This window comes from Nyctereutes procyonoides, unplaced genomic scaffold (genome assembly GCF_905146905.1).
Source record: "Nyctereutes procyonoides isolate TBG_1078 unplaced genomic scaffold, NYPRO_anot_genome, whole genome shotgun sequence".
Lineage (NCBI taxonomy): Eukaryota > Metazoa > Chordata > Mammalia > Carnivora > Canidae > Nyctereutes > Nyctereutes procyonoides.
The window spans coordinates 8,386,654-8,409,587 of record NW_026575126.1 but is presented as its reverse complement, the minus strand read 5'-3'; the positions used below and the strand labels follow the sequence as shown (position 1 = coordinate 8,409,587).

Below are 22,934 nucleotides of genomic sequence, written 5' to 3'. Positions count from 1 at the left end.
GACTTCTGAGTGTTCTGGAGCATTTGGAGCAGGACGGGAATAGGGCCCAGGGGGTGGACTGTAGAGAAGCAAGCGTCAGTAGGGCCCCCCCACAGCAGAGGCGGCCGGAAGGGAGGGGGTGGGCCTCCTGGGGACGTAGGCACCCTACCTGGTCCTCTCAAAATATCCTAACGTTTTACTGGCTTTCAAGGTGTGTCCCACCACCCCTGGGACAGACAGCCTCAGGACTCCCGGGAGGGGTGGGCCGCCAGCCGGCAGGCTGCAGCCTGTGCAGGCGTCATCTCCGCGCGCTCCTTTGCTAGAGTCCAGCTGGGCCTTCTAACCTGCATCTTTCACACGCTGTCCAGGTGATTTGGGGCCACACTCGGAAAAACACGGATTTCTTCCACTCTCGGCTACCTCGGTGCAAACTAGTTTCGATTTCACAACACTAGGGACTTTACAGACCCTGAAGGCAGAATGATTCTCAACCTCCCTCCACCCGGCTGCCCACCCCTCCAAACCCACCACATTTAAACATCCCACAAGGCAGAGCAACAATGTTTCTAGAAGCATTTTGTTTGTAACAGCCCCAAACTGGAAAACTCACTAAAGTCCATCAGCAGTTGATGGATGAGTAAATTGGTGGCCTAGTCGCATGATGGGAGAAACGCTCAGCAACGAGGGTTCATGTCCCAAAGCTGGGGGTGGGGGGAGGAAACAAGTCTCCAAAGGACACACACCCAGGGTGATTGACGTCCTACAAAATCCAAGAATGCGCAAAACTAAACCGTCGGTTAGGGATGCAGACACGAATGGTAAACTCTAAGGAGAAGCGAGAAGATTATCATAAACTCAGGATAGTGGCCACTTGGAGGGAAGAGGTGAGAGCCCGGAAGCTTCTGTCTTCTCCTGCTTCTGGCCTGGGGGGTGGTGACACGGTGTTCGTTTTAGAGTTCTCCAAACTGTGCACACTGCTCCTGCATCCCTGTGTGTGACCTACCTCGCGACAAGGAAAACCCGGAAATGGAAAAGGATTTAAGCGGCCCTTCCCCGGTGAATGGGTGGCATCCGGTCCCTCCGGGAGAGTCAGGCTCCCCATCTGGGGGCTTTGCGACGCGTGGGTCCCTCACAGCACCTTGCTCTATTTACCTCTCCTCTCCCCCCCCCACTTTAAAAAAAAAAAAAAGACTTTATTTGTTCATGAGAGACAGAGAGGCAGAGACCCAGGCAGAGGGAGAAGCAGGGAGCCCGACGCGGGACCCGGGGTCGCATGAGCCGGAGGCAGGCGCTCCCCCACTGAGCCCCGAGGCAGCCCTCTCCTTCCTTTTCCTTTCAATCAACAAACCTCTCCGGGCTGCTAACAGCGCCTCGTGTGCTGGGGACAGCAAGCTGAACAGGACGAAGGCATCCCATCTCGGGAGTCCAGCCCCGCGACCACGGGGGAGACACGGGGGAGACGCAGAATGAACGGGCATCCGCGCCGGCCTGCGGGAAGTACAGGAGCACCTTCCCGACGTCGGGAGGGCGGGGAAGCTTCCCCAGGAAACTCCTCGTCGGCGTCATCACCACCATCTAACATGACAGACTTTACCACTCATGAAGCGTGCTTTTATTTATTTTAAATTATTTTTTAAAATATTTATTTATGGGATCCCTGGGTGGCGCAGCGGTTTGGCGCCTGCCTTTGGCCCAGGGCCCGATCCTGGAGACCCCGGATCGAATCCCACGTCGGGCTCCCGGTGCATGGAGCCTGCTTCTCTCTCTGCCTGTGTCTCTGCCTCTCTCTCTCTCTCACTGTGTGCCTATCATAAATAAATAAAAAAAAATTTAAAAAAAATATTTATGAGAGAGAGAGAGAGAGAGGCAGAGACGTAGGCAGAGGGAGAAGCAGGCTCCATGCAGGGAGCCCAACGTGGGACTCGATCCCAGGACCCCAGGATCAGGCCCTGGGCCAAAGACGGTGCTAAACCGCTGAGCCACCCAGAGAAAAATAAATTATTTTTTAATTAAAAAATAAATGTATCTTTAATGAAACGTTTTCAGGCCTGCCCTGGCTTCCCATGGGCCTTTGCTTGCTGGCCCCTTCTCTCCCATCCTGTCCCCAAGCCCTCCAGCCCCTCCCGGACACCTGCTCCCCCCCACCCAGCATCAGTGCCTGTGAACCAGCAGGTAACTGACGCCGCCCTCGGAGCCCCCTGCTGCCATTCCCCTTCCCTGCTGCCAAGGAGGCCCCGCGGGAGCAGTTGGATCCCCAGGGTCGCCCGGCTGAGTGCCCGGGGCTGCCCAGAACCGGCTCCCTGACCCCACTGTCCCCACACTTGCCCACGACGTGACATTCCATCCCCAGGGTGAGGCCGCAAATGCTGAGCCCTTGTGGATCGTGGAGAGGCTGTTAGTGATGATAACTGGGGATTACCTAGGGGGTGTTCCTTATTTTTTTTTAAAGATTTTATTTATTCATGAGAGACACAGAGGAAGAAGCAGGCTCCTGTGGGGGGAGCCCGATGCGGACCCCGGGATCACGCCCTGAGCTAAAGCCCCCCGGGCGCCCCACCTAAGGGTCTTTAAAGTAGGGCTCCAACCCCAGGTGACGTAAAAGTCAAAGTCGTTGATCAGACAACTGCCAGGGGGGTGAAGGTAAGGCAAAGAGCACTGTGTGATGAGCCACGCTACCTGGTGCCACCTCGGGGGAGCATCATTCGTCCCCTGGGGGGCCTCAGTTTCCCCCTCTATAAAGGGGCTGGCTGATGTCACGCGGGCCGTGACCAGGCTCGAGCTCCCGGGCTCTCTGCCTTCCCAGAGCCGGGCACGTCCCCATGGGGATGCGGTGCCCGCCAGGGGCATGGGGCAGCTCCTGTGTCGCCAGGCCGGCGGGGGGCTGCCGATCCTTAGGCCCGAGAGCCTCTCGGGGAGAGACCCGCGTGTGCAAAGGGCGAGATGGGAAAGCAGGCGGGGTTGTCCGGGACGCGGCCGCTTGGGGAGCACGTGCTGCTCGGGCTGGGGAAGGAGGCCGGGGGCTGGAAACCAGGCGGGCTGGGGTCGGCCTGCCGCGGGCATCTCCCATAAATGGGATCGCACAGTACAGGTAGTTTTTGGCGCCTCCCCCCCACCCCAAGCACCGTATTTTCCAGGCTCGCCCATGGTTTAGTGGGTCCAGTACCTCCTCCCTTCGCTTTTGTGGCCCAGGGTGACTCGTGACCTTGAACCTGAGCGTCCAAGACGAGCCTTGGAACGCAGGCCCGCCCTCCCTTCCACCCCTTTTCCGCAAGCCTGCCACTGCCCTCTGCCCTCTGCCCTCTGCCCCACCGAACCTGCCCTTGCCCGTGGTGATCAAACCCTGGAAGGAGGGAAAGGGTGTTTAAGGCAGGTCCCTACCCCGGCCCGGTTCCCTCCCCGGCTGGGGGCGGGGGAGGGAGAAGGTAAGAGATCACGGCCGCTCGGCTGCTCGGCGGCCGTTCACACTGTCCTTGACCTCGGCAGTGGCGGACACGCAGGTCTCGGGTCCCCCCTCCTCGGCACATTCCCACACGGAGAATATTTTAAGGGAACGTTGAGTGACTTTTGTATTTTCGTGTATCAGTGCGTGACTCAGAGGACATGGGGAAGAGCCAACTTGCCGAGTGCCTCTGGAGCGCAGGAACCCTCCGTGCGGACCACGCGGGCGCACAGAGCAGCAACAGGGCGCTGGCGTTGACCCCCTAGGGACCCGATCCTAGGGAACCGGGCCGGGCCCGGGGGCTGCTTGTCCTGTGTGAGGGGGACTTCCTCGGCGGTCGTGCAAAGCCTGGAATCAGACGTCCTCGAGCTTTCGCTCCGTGGGCAGCGCTCATGCACTGCACTCTCCGTGCCCGGGGCGGTTGGCACAAGCTCCCCGCCGTCCCTCCCCCAGCGCCGCCAGCCCTGGGCCAGCCAAGTCGGCACGGACCAGGTCATCTTAGTGCATTTAACTGAAAGCTAGCTCAGTAGGTTTGCTTCTGACTTTACGAACCTATCTTTCGGGGATCCCTGGGGTGCTGAGCAGTTTGGTGCCTGCCTTCGGCCCAGGACGGGATCCTGGGGTCCTGGGGTCCCAAGATTGAGTCCCACATCAGGCTCCCTCCAGGGAGCCGGCTTCTCCCTCTGCCTGAGTCTCTGCCTCTCTCTCTGTGTCTCTCATGAATAAATGAGTAAAATCTTAAAAAAAAAAAAAAGAACCTATCTTTTTTTGGTCTGAGACTTGATCTAATATCCTGCAGTAAGCGATCATATAGAAAAATGTCTTTTTTTTTCCCCTCAAAAAGCTAAGGGCAAGTGAACAGGAAATACCCCTGAATCTCGGGTTTGCACCTGCGTCTCAGGGGAGGGCAGCCAGCGGGTCACACGCTGCATCAGGGCGGTGCTCGCCCTGCCCTGGGAAGTGCGCGTCGCGTCTGCTCCTCCTCTGGCTTCTGCGGATCTGCAGACCTAAGCGGGCGCTGTTCCCCGATGCCCGCGGGGCTGTTCCTCCTTGTTCCTCCTGCGCCCCCCGCTGTGAGAAACGGGCTTGACTTAGTTCAGTCTCTCGGGCTCGGCGTCCTGGGGCTCCTGCGACTCCCCCTGAGTGGCCACGGGGGAGGGGGGGCCAGGGCCGCCGCTTCCTCTGAAAGCCCCGCAGAGTCTCCCTGCCAGGCGCGCCGCTGCCCTCACCTGCAGCACCTGCGGCACCTGTGACACCTGCGGGCCACTGTCCCCAGAATTCAGAGTCATGCAAACGACGCCTCGGGGAGCCCTCCGCTCAGGCCACAGAGTCCTCCTCTCTGTCAAGGCCGCGGGGGGCAGGGGCCAGGCCCGCCTTTACCCTGTGCAGCTTTAAAGACCCGCCGCCCTGGCGACAATTTTAGGGCGAGGCACCATCTGCATGTTGACCACCTCCCTGCACGCAGAATTTTCCAAAGTGCAGGCTGTCTATTTACAAAGTCACATTGAAAACTTTGCCTTCCTCAGCGGTTTAGCAGCTGCCTTTGGCCCAGGGCGTGATCCTGGGGACCCGGGATCGAGTTCCACGTTGGGCTCCCTGCATGGAGCCTGCTTCTCCCTCTGCCTGTGTCTCTGCCTCCCTCTCTCTCTCTCTCTGTGTCTATCATAAATAAATAAATAAATAAATAAATAAATAAATAAATAAATAAATAAATAAATCTTTAAAAAAATAAAATAAAACTTTGCCTTCTGGGAACACCTGGGTGGCCCGGTGGGTTCGGCGTCTGCCTTGGGCTCAGATCGTGGTCTCAGGGTCCTGGGATCGAGTCCTGCATCGGACTCCGTGCTCATTGGGGAGTCTGCTTCTCCCTCTGCCCCTCCCACTGCTGCCTCTCAAATGAATAAATACAATCTTTTAAAAAGTGATAAAATTGGGACACGTGGGGGGCTCAGTGGTTGAGCCTCTGCCTTCAGCTCGAGGTGTGATCCTAGGGTCCTGGGATCGAATCCCGCATCGGGCTCCCCGCAGGGAGCCTGCTTCTCCCTCTGCCTGTGTCTCTGCCTCCTTCTCTCTCTGTGTCTCTCATGAATAAACAAAATCTTAAAAATAAAATAAAATAAAAAACGATAAAGTCTTTCCTCCTTTTTTCTCTTCCTCCAAATTTCGTCTGAAGTGTAACATCAGACAGCTTTTCTAGATATCAGAAAAATTCTAAGACACATCTGATCATTTTCCTTGTTTACTTGGAACTTTCTAGGATAGTCGAGACCTGTTTTATCCAGTGCAGGAGCCACAGGGGCCTTCCAAACACCTGAAAAGTGGCTAGCACTGAGGAACTGAATCTTTAAAGTTATATAATTAAAATCAATCCAACTTTTAAAACAGGTTCTTGACTCAGTTATTGGAAAATTGAAAAATATAACGGAAAAAAACTGTGTCTGTGAAATCTACGTTTTAACCAGAAATTTTACTAAATACAATCACCTATTTCCTTTTAAAGATTTTGTTTATTCATGATAAACACAGAGAGAGGGGCAGAGACACCCAGGCAGAGGGAGAAGCAGGCTCCATGCAGGGAGCCCGACGCAGGACTCGATCCCGGGACCCCGGGGTCATGCCCTGAGCCAAAGGCAGATGCTCAACACTGAGCCACCCAGATGTCCCCAGTGTCCTATTTCTGATGAAAATTTACCATCTGAATTGAGTTAGGCTTATGTACCAGATACTGAAGACATATCAAAAAAAATTTCCAAGTATCTCATGATTTTTATATTGATGACATGTTGACATCCTAACACTTAGGACACATTGGGTTCAAGAAAATATAGTATTAAATTCATTTGTTTCTTTTTGCTTTTTTCTTGTTAATGCGACTCCTAGGACATTTTTAATTATATGTGCGTGGCCCACGTTCCATTTCTGTCGGAGCACGCTGCTCCAGCAGGTTTGCTGATGGGGGGAGGGATGAACGAGCGGACTCGGTCCTGCACAGTCTTGCCTCCACCTTGCTCTCCGCTCTAGCACTGTGTGTTACGCCAGCGTGACTGGGCGCTTCCATGTGTCATGCCCTTGTCCCCGCCTCTTTCACCTGCCATGAACTGTACCCCCCTTTAGTACCTGCTCCAATACCCTCTTTTTCTCTGAAACCTTTACCTCCCTTTCCAGGGCCCCGGCTCCGGGAGACCAGAACAGTCTCTGCGGCTTACTACTGTGTTTACCGCCTTGCGGGCTGCAGTCCATGGGTCTCCCGCCTCTTGGGGTTCCTGCCATTGAAAGCACCATGCTGGGATGGGATGCCTGAGCGGCTCAGCGGTTGAGCATCTGCCTTTGGCTCAGGGCGTGATCCCGGGGTCCTGGGATCGAGTCCCATATCAGGCTCCCTGCATGAAGCCTGCTTCTCCCTCTGCCTGTGTCTCTGCCTCTCTCTCTCTCTGTGTCTCTCATTAGTAAATAAATAAAATATTTTTTTAAATAAAGAGAAAGAGAAAAGGAAAGCATCACTGTGATGTGTACTGACGGCCAGAGAACTGTATATAGGATAGTAGGATCTTCACGGAGTCAGAACCTTCCTTCTGTGTGTGTTTATACAGGGTCGACTGGTCAAGAGGGAGAGCGAGAGCAAGAGAAGGTGCGAGAAAGGAGGGGAAGAGACAGGAGGGGGAAGAGGGTGGGGGGAGGAGGTAGAAAGATACACAATAAACTTGTTCACACTGGTTATTGGAGGGAAGCGAGGCTGGAGGGAGCACTGCTAATAGTTTTATACACACACACACATATTTAGATACATTGACTCTTTGCTTATTAGAATGGGCACATTACTAACTAAAACAAAAACAACAACAACAAAAAAAAACCAAAACAAAACAAAACAAAAAACCTTTGAAATAAATCTAATCCCAGCCACCAACATGAACATTTGACAGTTTTTACACAGCTGAGACCACGGAATCACCCCCTAATGCTTTTTACTCCTTCGCCCATCTGATCTTCAGAGCATCTGGAGAGACACTGTCCCCCCATCCCCTGTCCCTGCCCTCTGGGGCTGGGACCTGGCCAGGATCCGAGGTCCCTTCATAAGGTCTCACCCAGCCTCCCACCAAAATACCCATGGAGACCCAGAAAAAGGTGAATGGTCACAGGAATTCTGAAAAATTAGATTGCTACCTATGGGCAGGGGGATTAGATTCTATAATCTACTCCTGATTTAGAAAAGGACCAGGAAGGGCAGCCCTGGGGGGCTCAGTGGTTGAGCATCTGCCTTCAGCTCAGGGTGTGATCCTGAGACCCAGGATCGACTCCCGCACCGGGCTCCCTGCAAGGATCCTGCTTCTCCCTCCTCCTGTGTGTCTCTATCTCTCTCTGTTTCTCATGAATAAATAAATAAAATCTTTAAAAAAAAAGAAAGAAAGAAAGAAAGAAAGAAAGAAAGAAAGAAAGAAAGAAAGAAAAGAAAAGGACCAGGAAAGCCAGCAGCGATCCTGCTGGGCCGTCTCTAAGCCCCACCAGGCCATCCTTTTCTAACTCTAAGTAAAGACCTTATTGCCAAATGAACGACTGGGGAGGTGGGGGGAGGGGCATGACACATCCCAACCTGGAAGGACTGATCCTGGCGCAGGAGGGGAAGCAGAAAAAGCCACGGGAGCAAATGCCTCTCGGGGTTCCCTGCTCAGCTCGCCTCAGTCCTGAGCCCCCACATTGGGCAGGAGCCTCCCAGATGCACCCCAGCAGGTCTTCCAGCACCAGAAAAGGCCCCATCCTGGGCGCCACCAGTGCTCGAGCACACAAAGTGGGGTTAAAGATCACCTGCCCGTCCTGGGGGTCGGCAGATTCCCTTCCACTCCACCCTAAATTCAAAGATGTAGTAGGTTACAGTTTCCAAAGAGAGATGAAGCAGCATCTCCCACCCCATATCCTCTTCTGAATATGGCCTTGCTGCTCACCCATCAAGAGGCGAAATACACACTCCTTCTCCTTGACCCTGGGCTGCCCAAGGGACAGTCGTGGTCCCAGCAGCAGGTGGCAGGAGGGATGCCCTGTGGTTTCCTGGCTCCGCCAGAAGACGCCTTGGGGCACCTGCCCTGGTGACCGGGAACAGTGGCTCCCTGGAGGCTCCCGTTGGGGCACCACCTCTGAGCCCAGGAACCAAGCAGGAGAAGGTGCAGGCCAACCTGGAGAGGCGGCCCTGGGTGCTCTGCTTGGCAGGTGCAGCCAAGCCAGCCCGGCTCAGGCACCAGACATGTGGCTGGGGACCACCTCTGTGGACACAGCGGCCCTGGCCGTGTGACCCCGGTGCTCTGAGTCATGCCAGCGGAGGCCCCAGATCCTCCAACCCCACCGTGATCTCTCCAAGCCCCTGGAGCACAGGAGCCATGACCACCAAGTCACAGTTGTCGATTTATGCCACTAAGTGTTGGAGGAGTTCGTCACACAGCAGTAGGCAACCAGAACAGAGGATGCGTCAACTTAAGAGAACAGGCTTCTGGGGAAAATACAACTACAGAAACAGGCAAAGGGCAGGGCACACCGCCGCAGGGATTCAGAAGGCAAGAAGATCTCTGATGCTCATACCACACAGAAACTAGAAAAATTCTAAATATAATTTTTGGACTACTCAACAAGAAATATTTATTGAGCACTTTTTTTTTTTCTTGTGCCAGGCATAGTGTTACACGCTGGGGATGGGCTGCGAACAAGACGGATATAATTCTTCCCACTACAGAATTCACTTTCCCAGGGACGCTGGGGTGGCTCAGGTCGGGCTCCCCTAGGGAGCCTGCTTCTCCCCCTGCCTATGTCTCTGCCTCTCTCTGTGTCTTTCATGAGTAAATAAAAAAATCTTAAAACAACAACAAAAAAGAATTTCCTTCTCTTGGTAGCCACAGAAATTTGCAGAAGTCATTTTAATAAACACGACAAATAGATGGAGAATGAAACGGTGCTCTAAAAACACACAGGAGGGACGACTAATGTCTGCTATGGCTAGTTTAAGCTGTATGTATGTAAGAAGACGTGGTTGCTGTGAAACAAGAACAGACAGTCATGACATGAGAGAAGGCCTGCTGAAAAGGCAACAGCGTGCAAAGGAAAGAATGAACTGGGGCCAACAGAAAATACAGGAAAGTTCAGATCGGTGGAGATCGGCGCTGGTAGCTAGGGAGCAGGAGCGACAATGTAAAGACTGAACCAGAAAGGTACAAATTTGGGGATTTTTCCTAGAAAGTCAAAAGCACAGAAGTGAAAATCATGGAGTGGGTGACAGATACAGAACTGTGCCCCCCAGTGCAGACCTCGCTGCCACATGTTGCTCTTGAGCACAGGGAGTGTGGCCTCTCTTAGCTGAGATGTGCTGTCGGCATGAAAAATGCCCCTGATTTCAAAGACTTGGGAAAATCAGTGTCACCCGTTTCTTTCGACTTTTTAAAAATGTGGCTACTAGAAAACTTAAAATTACATATTGGGTTGCGTTTATATCTCTTCTGTACAGAGCCAGTATAGAAGGAACAGGGTGAGGGGCGCTTGGGCGGCTCAGTCAGTTACGCATCGGTCTTCGGCTCAGGTCATGATCTCGGGGTCCTTGGATTGAGCCCTGGTTGGCTGGGCTCCCTGCTCAGTGGGGAGCCTGCTTCTCCCTCTCCCTCTGCTCCTTCCCCCTGCTTGTGCTCTCTCTCTCTCTTAAATAAATAAAATCTTAAAAATAAAAAAGCAAGGAACAGAGTGAGATCTAAGAATTTTATGTTTTTTTGAGGAATTCTGAAGAGAAACAGGAAGAGAAGTACTTAAAAAAATAATCAAAGAACAATTACAGAAAACGCTCCTGAGTCAAAAAAATTTAAAAAAAAAAAGGTGCAAGTCAGTGAAAGCAGACTAATACCTGGACACAAGTTTTGAAGGACATGAAAACATTGGGGGAAAAAAACCCCAACCAAAAAACCAAAAACAAACCCCAAATCTTTAAAGATACCGGCTGAAAAGAGTGGGCTTCCCAATGTGTCTCTGTCTTTTTCCAACACTAAATGTTTCAAAGCAGCGGAGCAATGTCTTCTGAATGCTGATCGAAAACCGTTATGACCTAAATGTGATACCCGGTGAAGCTGTCACTTGTGTGTAAAGCGACGATAGCAGCATTCTCAGAAACTCACAGAAGAACCCAATTAAAAGTTAGTTGGAGTTATTTTAGTCAACTGAAAGAAGAGTCAAAGTCAAGAATCCAGAATGGATCATTCAAGGTGTAAGGGCAATCTGAGCTTCTCACTCACTTGTGTTAGACTCCAGCCCACCAAGGGGGGTCAAGGGGTGAGGTCTGTCCCTCTGGGGCCTTCTGCTTCCACTCCCTTCCCGGCAGTGCCTGCAGCTGCCTTTCTCCTTCCTTCGCCCTCAGTTCACAGGAAGTCTCCTGCCAGGTTGGATGACTACCCAGAACAACAATGAGTGTTGCTCTATTTCAGAACTTACTAAAAATGGCTAAACTATTTATGAAGTTGGGACACTGCAGCGGAAGAATGGCCGAACAAAACCGCCTTCTCCTCTGCAACAGCAAACAGAGTTGCCCCAGAACTTGACTTCCTGCATCTGTGAAATGCGAGTTTACTGAGTCAGTGGCCTCTCTCTCTCTTTTAAATTAATTAAGACTAATAAATAACCCAGGGAGAGTTTACCATCTGTCACCAGCCCCCCTTCATCTATGGCCTGGGGCATTTCTGGGCTGATTACACCATGAATAAAGAAGTGTATGACAGGTGGAAAAAACAAAGGTAAGAAAATATACCAAAAAGGTATAAAGGTAAGAAAAAGGTAAGAAGGTAAGAAAATATACCAAAGACATTCATTAGTAATTTGGGTGGAAGATTCTTATCTTTATACTCGTAAATTTTCTAGTTTGTGTCTTTTTCTAGTTGTTACTTTTATACTTGGCAAAGAGCGAAGTTTGAATTATTAATTTATACAATTCTCTATACACCACTTGAGGTAGCTATTTCTGGGGTTTCTCCCACGGAACAAATGAAAAAGTCCCACGGGACCCCACTCTCCCCAGCCCTGCCAGAGTTGACAGGACCAGCGACAAGATCCTGAGCAAAAAGCAAGGCCAGTCAGAACATTTCTGCCTGGAATTTGGAGCTGTTCTAAATTCCATGTGGATGTGGAATTTGCAAAGTGGCCATCTTCTGGCTTCTGGGCCAGAGAAAGAAAATTCTGGATGAGAAAAGAAGGCATGTGTGCAAAGCAAGAGGGACCTGGTGAGCCTGCTGGCCTTCCTGGGCCTGCTGTGGGTCGCACAGCCTTATAATTAGGTTTTGTGTTTCGCGTTAGGTCAGCTGGAGTTGATGCCTCTTACCTATAACCAAAGAGCCCTATACTGATTAGGGCTCTGGAGGAAATACCCCAGAACGTGTGTCTCTGAGAGGTAATGAGACCTCATAAGAGCCTAGCTTTCTGTATTTTCTAAAATAATGTTACTTTTATGATTAGAAAATAATATACATATTTTTTTCCCAAGAATCATAGTTACAGGGGCACCTGGGTGGCTCAGTCAGTTAAGCATCTACCTTGGGCTCAGCTCACGATTCTGGGGTCCTGGGACAGAGCCCCCCGCATCAGACTCCCTGCTCAGTGGAGTGTCTACTTCTCCCCCTCCCTCTGCCCCTCCTCCCTGCTCATGTTCTCTGTCTCTCAAATAAAAAAAAAAAAAAATAAATAAATAAATAAATAAATAAATAAATAAAATCTGTAAAAAAAAAAAAAAACAGCAAACAATCATAGCGATGACCTGGAGGATTCCAGGAGATCTTTGTCTGTCCACCCATCTTGGTTTAGGCTGATGAAGGGAGAGGTCACACAGTGAAGTCACCCACCCAGATTCACAAAGCTCCTTCACACCACTATGCCTCAGGTGTCCTGGTCCCCATGACAGTGTTTTCTCTGCCAGTGTTTCTCTTGGCCAGTTACTATGCTTTTTACCCTGAAACACTACATTTCAGTAAAAAAAAAAAAAAAAAGAATTATCTCACTCAAGATGCAAAAAAGCTTCCTTCTAGGGTGGATGGTAGTGAGCTGGGTGTGGGTATCACACTGCCACGTTGGGAAAGTTTCCGAGGCAGCTGTCCAGATGGGGTAGGAGAGCAGGGCCACGGTTGATTAATGATGTCTGCCCTGAGCACAGGGCGGGAAGAGAGTGGAATGAAGAAGAGTTCTGTTCTAGCGCTTTCTCAGATGCAGAGCAAAGCTGCCTTTATGAGGGAGGGAAGACAGTAGGAAAGTCAGGGGATCCATTTGTATCACATATGCCTCTCTCCCGTGGTTTATAAGAGGTTCTGTTTTGTATAATGATGGCATAATTAGGGCACAAAGATTAAGGTGGGGGCCGTATCCGTTCCCCTTTGCTCTTCTGTTACCTTGTTTGAAATTTCATTGCACATTTTTGGCTAGCTGGCGGTCAGAAGGGCTGCCTGTCACTAGGCAGGGGTGTTAGCTGACTAGGCAGCCCTGAGGCCTGAAGGAAGGGCTTGTGCAGGGTGCTCTCTTCTGGGCTGGGCCATGATGCGGCTCTAACTCCTACCTAAATCTTGCTGAGCGATGGATTTGTATTGCTTGCATCTTGGGAGTGCACTCACCACCCCGACCTCGTTGTAAGAAAACTCCTTGAATGCTTCAGGGGCCCACCTGGATGGCACACAGGCCTGCCTTGGGCTCAGTAAGTCAACCAGATGGGGAGGAGGTGCTAACAACCCAAAGAGCATCGCAGGGACAAGCCAGACTGTCACTTAGAATCCCAGGGGGGAGATTAAGCTGTTGCAGGGAGATGGGGCAGGAGCCCAGAGGCCAGGGAGCGGAAAGGGACAGAGCCTTTCCCTTTCCCCTTCCCCAGTGGAAACAACCCAACCTGTCGCCTTCCCCTGCTCCTCCTGCAGTCCCCACCTCTGTAGCCCAGCTGATGGCAAACCCTGCGGGGCACCTGCAAACGGGTCTCACCGCCCTGCACCCAGTCCTCAGAGGGCCCTTGCTGTCTGCGGCAGGGCTGGGGAGGGAGCTCGTCCATCCCGTCCATCCTGTAGGGGCAGAGGCACTTCCCCTGGGAGTCCTGGGGGCTGGAGCCACCCTGCTCCAGAGTCAGGGCCAGGGCCCTCTTGCATGCTAGCTCTGCAGATCATAAATACTCCCTCACACGGACCCAGCTGCCAGCATCTCCGACACGCAGGGAGAGCTGACGAGAGGAGTCGAGTGGAACTGGAAACTTCATCTTCCACTCATTTAGGAATCTCTAAGGAGGATTCCAGAACTCAGATTGATCTGAGGACTCTGTCAGTCCTGTGTCCACATGAGTGTGGGGAACTTAGGCTGGAATGACACCCGACGGAAAGGAAAGGGATTTTTCTGACTCTACAAGTGGTTAAACTCTGAATTACTCAGGGACTTTTTCACCTCTAGGAGTCGAAAGTGGAAGGGATCCCTCTTATCTGGGTGGTTTTCCTATGCGGTCCGGCTGCACAGAGGGTGGAAATCGCTAATCTTGTACAGGTTTTTGCTGCCCTGGAGTTTGCTGCCCTGGAGTCTTAAGACCCTGCTCTTACATCATGTCTTTTTTTTTTTTTTTGCCTTGTCTTGAATGTAAGTTTTTGTTTTACGTGGCAACCAGACGTGACACAAGGCACAGCACATGGGTTTCCTCTTGCAGGCCAAGTCCTGTCATTCGCTCAGAGGCCACAGGACAGAGGGGATTCGCGACGCCTGCCCTGGGCAGGGAGACAGTGGCTCTCGGGCCACGACCTTGACGGCCCTGCGTTAAGTCAAGGGGCACCTTTCAGACTCCTACCCCCAGGGCTAAGTTTTTTTGGGGGGCCCGGCCCCCAGGGAGTGCTCTCCCAGCCTAGCCTTCTGGGGTCCATTCCCCAAAGGCTGATGGCCTGAGCACTCTGCCTTCACCCCTGACTGCCTGCCCCTGCCCATCAACCTTGCTTCTGCATCAGGTCCATCTCGCTCTGGTCTGTGCCTCCCCCTCCATCCCCAGCCCTTGTCCCTCTTTTCCTGGGCACCTGGCATCCTAGCCGAGCTTAGTTCCTTGTTCCTCCTGACTCTTTCCATCAACTCCCTCTGAGGCTCAGCTTGGTTGTCCACCAGTGGCCTTCCCGAAGCTTCCCCGCACCCCCCCTCCCCGCCCCAGACTGGCTAAAGGGCCTCTGGAGCTCGCTCTATGCTCACTTGGACCCCACACAGCCATGAGAGGTTTGTCTACCTCCCCGCCCCAAACCTGAAGTTCCAGGAGGCAAGAACCGCATCTAGGATCTGCACCCACACCACTAGGGCAGGGGATGGCCCACCGGAGGGGCTTCATTCATGTTGATTAGATGAATGGTTGGGCGGGACTGGGACATGGGCTTCCCAAATCCATGAAATTAATGGTGATTCATGAGGAAATCTCATGGGCGATCCTTAGGTTGACGCCGCCTGTTTCCCCACAGCCTCTTCACTGCTGCACCGACCGACCTGCGCTCCTGGCCCTGCGTGCTGCTCTTCCCACTAACAGTTACTTTCAGAAATCCAAGTGCCCATTATGAACTATGTAAACAATCTAGAAGTTCAAGTCACTGAACCTCAAATCTAGCAGGGGCTTCTGAGTCATCCTGTTCAGCAAAGGTCTAGAAGGCAGAACTTAGGCCTTATCCATGCCTCCCTCTTTCCCTCCCCGCCCCCGTCTCTATTTTGGAAAAAGGAATTGTTTTAAGCAACTATATCAGACTCTGAAAATTCTGTGACCGACTTTCTATGGTCTATATGACGACGGGTATTTAATTTTGATTTATACAAAGGTGAAACTGTGCTGCTGTATGCAGCTCTAATTTCCAGATCCCTTGACCCAAAATTCCCATTTTTCCCTCCCTCTTTTCTGGGAAAAGAAAAGGGTAACTGTCTCATTTTGGAGGAGGGAAATGAAAAGTTTCACCTTATGTAGCTGTGTTTTCGTCTCGTAGTAGGCAATCACAGGGATGGACGCTCGGTAGTAGGTTTCAAGGCGCTTGGCGATGGTGGTGGTGTTGTCTTCCACGGAAGGGCTGCCCTGGCTCCTCTGGAGAAGGCGGTTGGTCATGGTGTCTGCTGAGCAGTCCATACAGATCACCAAGTGCGGGTCTCCAACCTAGGGGTGCGGAGGAGTACAATATGGTCAGAAATTCCACCCCATGATGTTCTGGAGAAACCTGGGACCCCTAGTTCTCTCCTTTCCTGGCCTTCTGGTTCCTCTCAAGGTCCTCAAACTACACTGTGGCAGGGTCGAGACTGGATTTCACGGCTCCTGTTGTCCACATCAGTGGCTTTCCACGTGCTGCCTCAGCTTTGGTCACCTCACAATGTGTAGGGATCACAGAGTATGCTACCCAGGGCAGTCACAATCTGTCCTCCATACTAAGGGGACATAGCTGTGTGTACACGTAGGTGTGTCTCCTATGGGAAACCTCCCCTACCTACTGAGGCAGAGCTGATCACTTCCTTCTTTGTATCGGTTCTATCCTGCACAACCACTAGGAGCCCGGGGTGACCGTGTCTGTGTGATGCGGGGTCAGTGAAGCATAAGGGTTGAATGCTCAGAGCTCGGAGTCAGGCTGCTTAAGGTGTGGTGACTTCTCTCTAAGGTGGTCTCCATCAATTCCTGCCCTTGGTGGACTTCAAGGTCTTGCCCCGCTGAGACGCAGGGCCCATAGCTCCACCTCCTGGAATCTGAGCTGACCTGTAACCACTTGGGTACACAGAATATAATGGAAACGATGCCGTATGCTTTTAGAAGCAAGATCGTAAGAAATTTTGCAGTTTGGGCCTGGTCATCGAAGATGTCCGACTCTTCTGACCATGGAGCCAAGAGGGAGAAGCACAAGCCACGCGGAGAGGCCTTGCAAGCAGAGATGCAGGCCAGCTCTTGACTGTTTTAGACATCCCAACCCCGGGCTCTGGATATGTGCACTAGCCTGAGCCACTCTCTGACTGTATAAAGGCAACAGTACAAAGGACTTCACGCGAGAACCAGCCAGCCAAGCCCATCAGACCCCAGAGCCTTATCAGAGAAAATAACAAATTGCAATTTTAAGCTACCTGACGCCACCATTAACGGAAAGTATCACTCAACTTCTCTGCAGCCCAATTTTCTTTCTTTCTTTCTTTCTTTCTTTTTTTAAAGTAGTCTTTGTGCCCAATGTGGGGCTTGAACTCACGCCCCTGAGGCTGAGTCGCATGCTCTACCAGCTGAGCCAGTCAGGAGTCCCTAATTTTCTCATTTGTACAATGAGGATGATCACAGATCGCTGTAAGGATTAAATAAAATGAAATAAAACAATGTAAGCACGTTGCTCGGCACATGGTACTCAGTCGGTATTAACTCCTAGGCCTATTTCTCCTAGGAGGCTGCAATTCGTGCAGGGTTAGGGGGGTACATGATTCCTGGCCCCAAGTCTTGCATGTAGTAGGCCACACAGGACAGTAAGTTGCTAGGAAGTGTGGATCAAACATTCATCTACCCCCTTTACAGGATGTACTTGAAGGCACATGGTGGAAACAATTCCCCAGGACGCCCGGGTGGCTCAGTGGTTGAGCACCTCCCTTGGGCCCAGGGCGTGACCCCGGGGTCCCCAGATCGAGTCCCACGTCAGGCTCCCTGCATGGAGCCTGCTTCTCCCTCTGCCTGTGTCTCTGCCTCTCTCTCTCTGTGCCTCTCGTGAATAGATGAATAAAATCTTAAAAAAAGAAAAGAGAAGATTCTCCAAAACCTGTTAGCGTGAGCTAAACCTCTGGAGTCGGAGGGCGGGAAGCCCGGAGCGGCCCGGAAGGCTGGTCTGGAGGAAGATGACCGGCGCCCACCAGCAGAGGGCGGGCTCGGGAGGCGGCCCGGGCTCGGAGCGGCTGGCTCGGGGGAGCAGGCCTGCGCCGCGACTCCAGCCACTTCCCTCCTCCCGGGGGTCCTGAGGCCACTCTGGGGGCCTGAAGGGACGCCTTCAGGTACAAACGGAGGGGACGGCCCCGAGCAGGAGCAGGTCAGGAGCCCCGGCCCAACGTAAGAGCGTGCGGAAGGCCGCCCCAGGCCCGGGCCTGGCCTGCACGGAAGAAGCCCCCGGGCGGGCGGTTCTTCCCGGGGTCATAGTTTGAACAGCTGCTCTGTGGGGCCGTTTCCCACACGATGGGGTTTGGCCTCCTGCCTCGCCCGCTCGCTCCCTCCCGCCTAAACTGTGACCAGCAGCCAGGCAGTCCCGCCGGAAGTGGCCTGCCCCGAGCTCCTAGTCCCCAAGATGCTTTGAGCTCTCTGAATGAAATGCTATTTGATCATTTTTCAGAAACACCTTGGTCTAGATTCCCGGCCTTAGGAAGTCCTCTGGAGGGGCGCCCTGGGGCTGTCGCTTGAGCGGCGCCTTCGCCTCAGGTCATGACCTCCGGGTCCTGGGATCGAGCCCCACACCCGGCTCTGGGCCCAGGGAGACCCGCCTTCTCCCTCTGTCCCTCTGCCTGCTTGTGCTGTCTCTCCCTTAAGTAAATAAATGAAAACTCTTTAAAAAAGAAAAGAAAAGAACATAGAAAGTCCTAGGAGTGGCTCTCTGTGCCAGCTCTGCCGCTTTTTCGTTAGACTGTGGTTAACCTTCAACACCACGTGACCCGAAGGGCACCCTGCCCTCATCTGAGTGAATCAGAGACCTGGGCACCACCCCCTGCCCCCAACATCACCCTGCCGGTGTCCCTGGCATTCTCCCACTGGGAGCTGGGGTCTTCATAGCCTTTGGGTACTCAGGGGACCCCTACTACAGCACAAGGGCCCTGTAGAGGTGGCTGGTTCCGCAAGCAAACATTTCAAGAGGCCACCCCTGTAAGCCTTTGAGCCCTCTGCGGGGGTGGGGCATTACCTCTCCTCTGGGTAGGAGGAAGTGGAGGCTCAGGGAGGTTAACCCGCCCAAAGCCACTGAGGACTAGTTAATGACAGTCCTGAGCCAGCTGTGTGTGGCTCCAAAGCCCGGTGACTTCACCCTCGTGGACTTCTCCCTCAGAATGGGGCTCAGGCCAGATGCCTGCTGGGCCAAACGGGGCCAGGAGGGGAGGGCAAGACCATGGGTAGGGTCAGAGGCCATTGCATTTCGCGGAGGCTGGCCCTGGCCACCTGTCGGGCTCTAACTGGGAGGAGCACCCAGCCTAGTGCCACCTGTTGGGCTCTAACTGGGAGGAGCACTCAGCCCAGCAGAGAGGGAATGTGGTAAGGGCTCTGCTTAGTGGTTCCAGCAGGTGAAGTGGGAGGAGGAGCTTGCCCTGCTTGCCTCTGACCTCCACCTTAGTTTTCTTCTGGTTAAGTCCGGACACCGGTTAGGCCCTGTTTACCAGTGGGCAGGGGCATGCCACCCAGAAACTCTCTTTTGTTGAGAAGAAGAGCCGTCTTGTTCTTCCTGCCTCATTCCCCTCATTTCAAAACGAGGCTAACAATAGTTTCTACCTCAATAGGACGATTGCCAGGATAAAATGAGTTAATAGATGTCAAGTGCCTGGCCCCTTTTAAGCACTACATAGATGTGAGCCTGGCAATCTGCTCATCCCTTTGAATTGTAAAAGCCTCTGTTGGTCACATTGGGGTTTAGGAAGAGCCAGAGGCCCCACCCAGGCTTTTAGCTTAGGACACACGCTCCAGCTGTTTCCTGGCTCCCCTGCACTGGGAGCTAAGGGCTCCTAGTCGACAATACAGAGGCTTGCCTAGTTCCCATTTGCTCTCACCCTGGAGATATATCCCCTTAGGGCACCTCACTAGAGGAGGGGTATAGGTTAGCCCTAATCATACTATGACCACCCTGCTGCCACCGTAACTTTTGCCCCCATGCTGACATGACACGGCTCGAAGCTCTACAACAAACTGGACGTCAAATGAAGAGGGCAGAAGATGTCAAGAGGAGAATCCCAAGGTGGTCCCCAAGGCTCCTCACGATTCCAGGCAACTGGATCACACCCACGAGGAAGTCCTCTGGTCAGATTCATAACTTATTATTATTATTTTTTTGCTAAGAGCTCATTCTGAAAAATCAGAATCACTTATTCTGTAGACGGAGGTGTTGCGAGGTAGGTAAGAGTTGGCCGAGGGACGGAATGGCACCATTCACACGGCCAGGAAAATTATCTGCATAATCAGGCTAAGGGCACAATTTCAGCTAAGAGCCTCCTGAGAGGGCAAAGCCAAGAGCAAGTGCATGCATTTTGTTTCTGTTAATATCTGTTTAGTTTGGCTGCTGTGGAGCAAAAGGTTGGGTTAAAACAGGAAAGCACTTCAGTTTCACACTAGAGAGCGAGGCTGGGCACGCAGCCCTCCTGGAGATGATGATAACCCTATGAAGGGGAAACAACAGTACCTGCTGAATAGGATTATAAAGACTAATAAAATGACATAGGTAAGGCATCGAGTTCAACTCCCAGCATATTTTAAGGGCTCAAAAAATAACAGTGATTATTCTGTTACTTGTGTATTCCGTATGATATTATCTGTATAAAAGAGGGTGGAGCAAAGACTGGAAGGATATACAGCACAATGTTAATACGGGTTACCTCCGGGTGATTAGTCTTTGTTTTATACTTTCCTGTATTTTTTTTAAAGATTTTATTTATTTATTTATGAAAGACAGAGGCAGAGATACAGGCAGAGGGGGAAGCAGGCTCCATGCAGGGAGCCCGATGCAAGACTTGATCCTGGGGCCATGGGGATCACGCCCTGAGCCAATGGCAGACACTCAACCACCAAGCCACCCAGGTGCCCCTATACTTTTCTGTATTGTCTCATGGCTATATAATTTTTATTTCTATAGTCAGAATAAAGGCATAATTTTGGAAAAGACTGTAACAATTTATTGAACACCATATATATATATATATATATAGGCATGTAAATGTGTCAGGTACTCTTCAAGGACCCATCCAGTCTTCCCAAGAGGCACTGCTGTAACCATTTTCAATCTCGGTTTTGCAGAGGAAGAAGCTGACATATGTAAAGTTAAATGACCTGCCAGTGAGTTGTGCAGCAGAGCTTTGATTACAGACCTGCTAACACCCAGTCACTGTGCCCAGTGGTTCGCAACTGGAGTGAGAAATGGAGATGATGGTCAGAATCCTCAACTCAGGGGCACCTGGGGGGGCTCAGTGGTTGAGCATCTGCCTTTGGCTGAGGCCATGATCCCGGAGTCCCAGCATCAAGTCCCCCATCGGGCTCCCCTCAGGGAGCCTGCTTCTCCCTCTGCCTATGTCTCTGCCTCCCTGTGTCTCTCATGAATAAATAAATAAAATCTTAACAAAAAAAGAAACTCCAACCGCGTCTTCATATTCCACACACCAACACATGAGCGTGCACGCATACACACAGACACACACTGACACCCTTCCCTCCTCCCAATATACCACGTTGGATTCTGAAGGCACAGATCATGAATTCTATGAGGCCTAAACCAGCACTGGGAATAGAAGATAGGATGGCAACGGAGAAATTGCACACAGACATACTCTTAAGCTATGGACACTAGTTTGAGTGTGGTCTTTGGTGACGTCATGCACAGGAGTCAAGCAAATCCTTACAGACCCTGCATCTCAGAGGACTCAACCAGAGGTATGCAGGAAAGTCAGCCTCAGGAACTGAACTGAGTTTTTCTGCAGCAGATGGTCCCGTGCCTCAGGCACTTTGGTCTCTGTGACACAGAAAGGCTGGTTAAAACCATTCTCAGGCCTGAATGGGCTTCAAACAGTTGTGGGCCTGATTAGTGTATGAGAAATACTCGCTATGCTTCCAACCTGGCTGGTGGCTCTACATCTCTGGAGAAAATCGGAAGTCTGTATTTGTCTTGGCCAAATTTGAAATTAATTACTCGCCTGTAATTTGGAAGGGGCTCTACAAACGATGGGGTCCCTGCAGGGGCATACATGAATCAAGAGCAGCTCATTCTGTGTATTTATAGCATCTTTGTTCTTCTGGTCAGTTTTAAAGCAAGTGCTTGCTTTGGAAGGTGAGATGTGTTTCCTTGCATACGGCCTAAGTAAGGGACATTAGAATCCTCCAAGGTCACAGAAATAGAGATGCCCTTCCTGAATTTCACATGGAATCTCAAGGATCCTGAAGAGGTAAAACAAAGTCAGAGGTCTCACACTTCCTCATTTAAAAACTTATTACAAAGTCGCAGTGATAGAAATGGTGTGGTACTGGCATAAAGACAGACATACAGACCAATGGAATAGAATACAGAGCCCGAAATAAACTCATATATGTAGTCAAATGATTTTTGATAAGGATGTGAAGACCATACAACTGGGAAAAACATCTTTTCAACAAATGGGTGTTGGGAAAACCAGATATCCACATGCAAAAGGATGAAACTGGACCCTAACTTTGCACCATATGCAAAAATTGGCCAAGATGAATTAAAGACATAAATATAAGAACTAAAACGATAAAATCCTTAAAGAAAACATACGAGAAAAGCTTCACGATATTGGATTTGGCAATGGCTTCTTGGACATGATGTTAAATCACAGGGAACAAAAGCAAAAACAGATAAATCAGACTATATCACAATAAAAAACTTCTGTGCATCGGGGTACCTGTCTGGCTCAGTCGGTGGAACATGCGACTCTTGATTTAAAGGTATGAGTTCAAGCCCTATGGTGGGTGTGGAGATCACTAAAAAATAAAATCTTTTTATTTAAAAGATCTTAAAAAAGATCTTTTAGAAAAAAGATCGCACTAGGTTGGATCCATGTATTCAAATTTGTTCACCGGTTGTGTGACTTTCTCCATCTCTTGGATTCCAGGCTTATACTTTACCATGTAAGTGATCTCACAGAAAGTGAGATCTCTTTTCCAATGGGGATAGCAAAAGACCCAGGGGTGTGTTTCATTATCCTGGATTAGGTCATGAGCCCACCGCTGAACCAATCACTGTGGCCCCGGGGAAGATGGGAGGGCATTTAAGATCTTTTATTTAAAAGATCTTAAAAAAAAAGATTTTATTTTTTAAAGATTTTATTTATTTATTTATTTATTCACAAGAGACACAGAGAGGGAGAGGCAGAGACACAGGCAGAGGGAGAAGCGGGCTCCATGCAAGGAGGCCGATGTGAGACTTGATCCCAGGACCCCAGGATCACACCCTGAGCCTAAGGCAGATGCTCAACCACTGAGCCACCCAGGCGTCCCTGAAAAAATAAAATCATAAAAAAAATTCTGTGCATCAAAGGACACAATCAACAGAATGAAAAGGCAACATATAGAAAGGGAGAAAATATTAGCAAATCATATATGTGATAAGGGTTTAATATCCAGAATATATAAATAACTTCTACAACTCAACAGGAAACCAAACAACCTCATTCAAAAATGGGCAAGGGATGTGAATAGACATTTCTTCTTAAAAGAAGATAGCAACAACAGTTGCTCCACATCATTTATCTTTGGGAGAATGCAAACCAAAACCACCATGAAAAGTCACCTCATGCCCATTAGGGTGGTTACTGTCAAAAACCCCCCAAAATAGCAGGTGAATAT

The 22,934-nt window shown here is 51.0% G+C and overlaps 1 protein-coding gene across 2 annotated transcripts in view; it reads right to left on the bottom strand.

The window, feature by feature from the left end:
• Positions 1-22,934, bottom strand: part of AK5 (adenylate kinase 5) — a 234,703-nt gene that overhangs the window by 2,376 nt on the left and 209,393 nt on the right. For both annotated transcript variants that reach the window (XM_055340988.1, XM_055340989.1), the window contains exon 13: positions 15,354-15,545. In XM_055340988.1, coding sequence (XP_055196963.1) covers positions 15,354-15,545 — 192 coding nt within the window. The remainder of the gene's footprint in view (positions 1-15,353; positions 15,546-22,934) is intronic.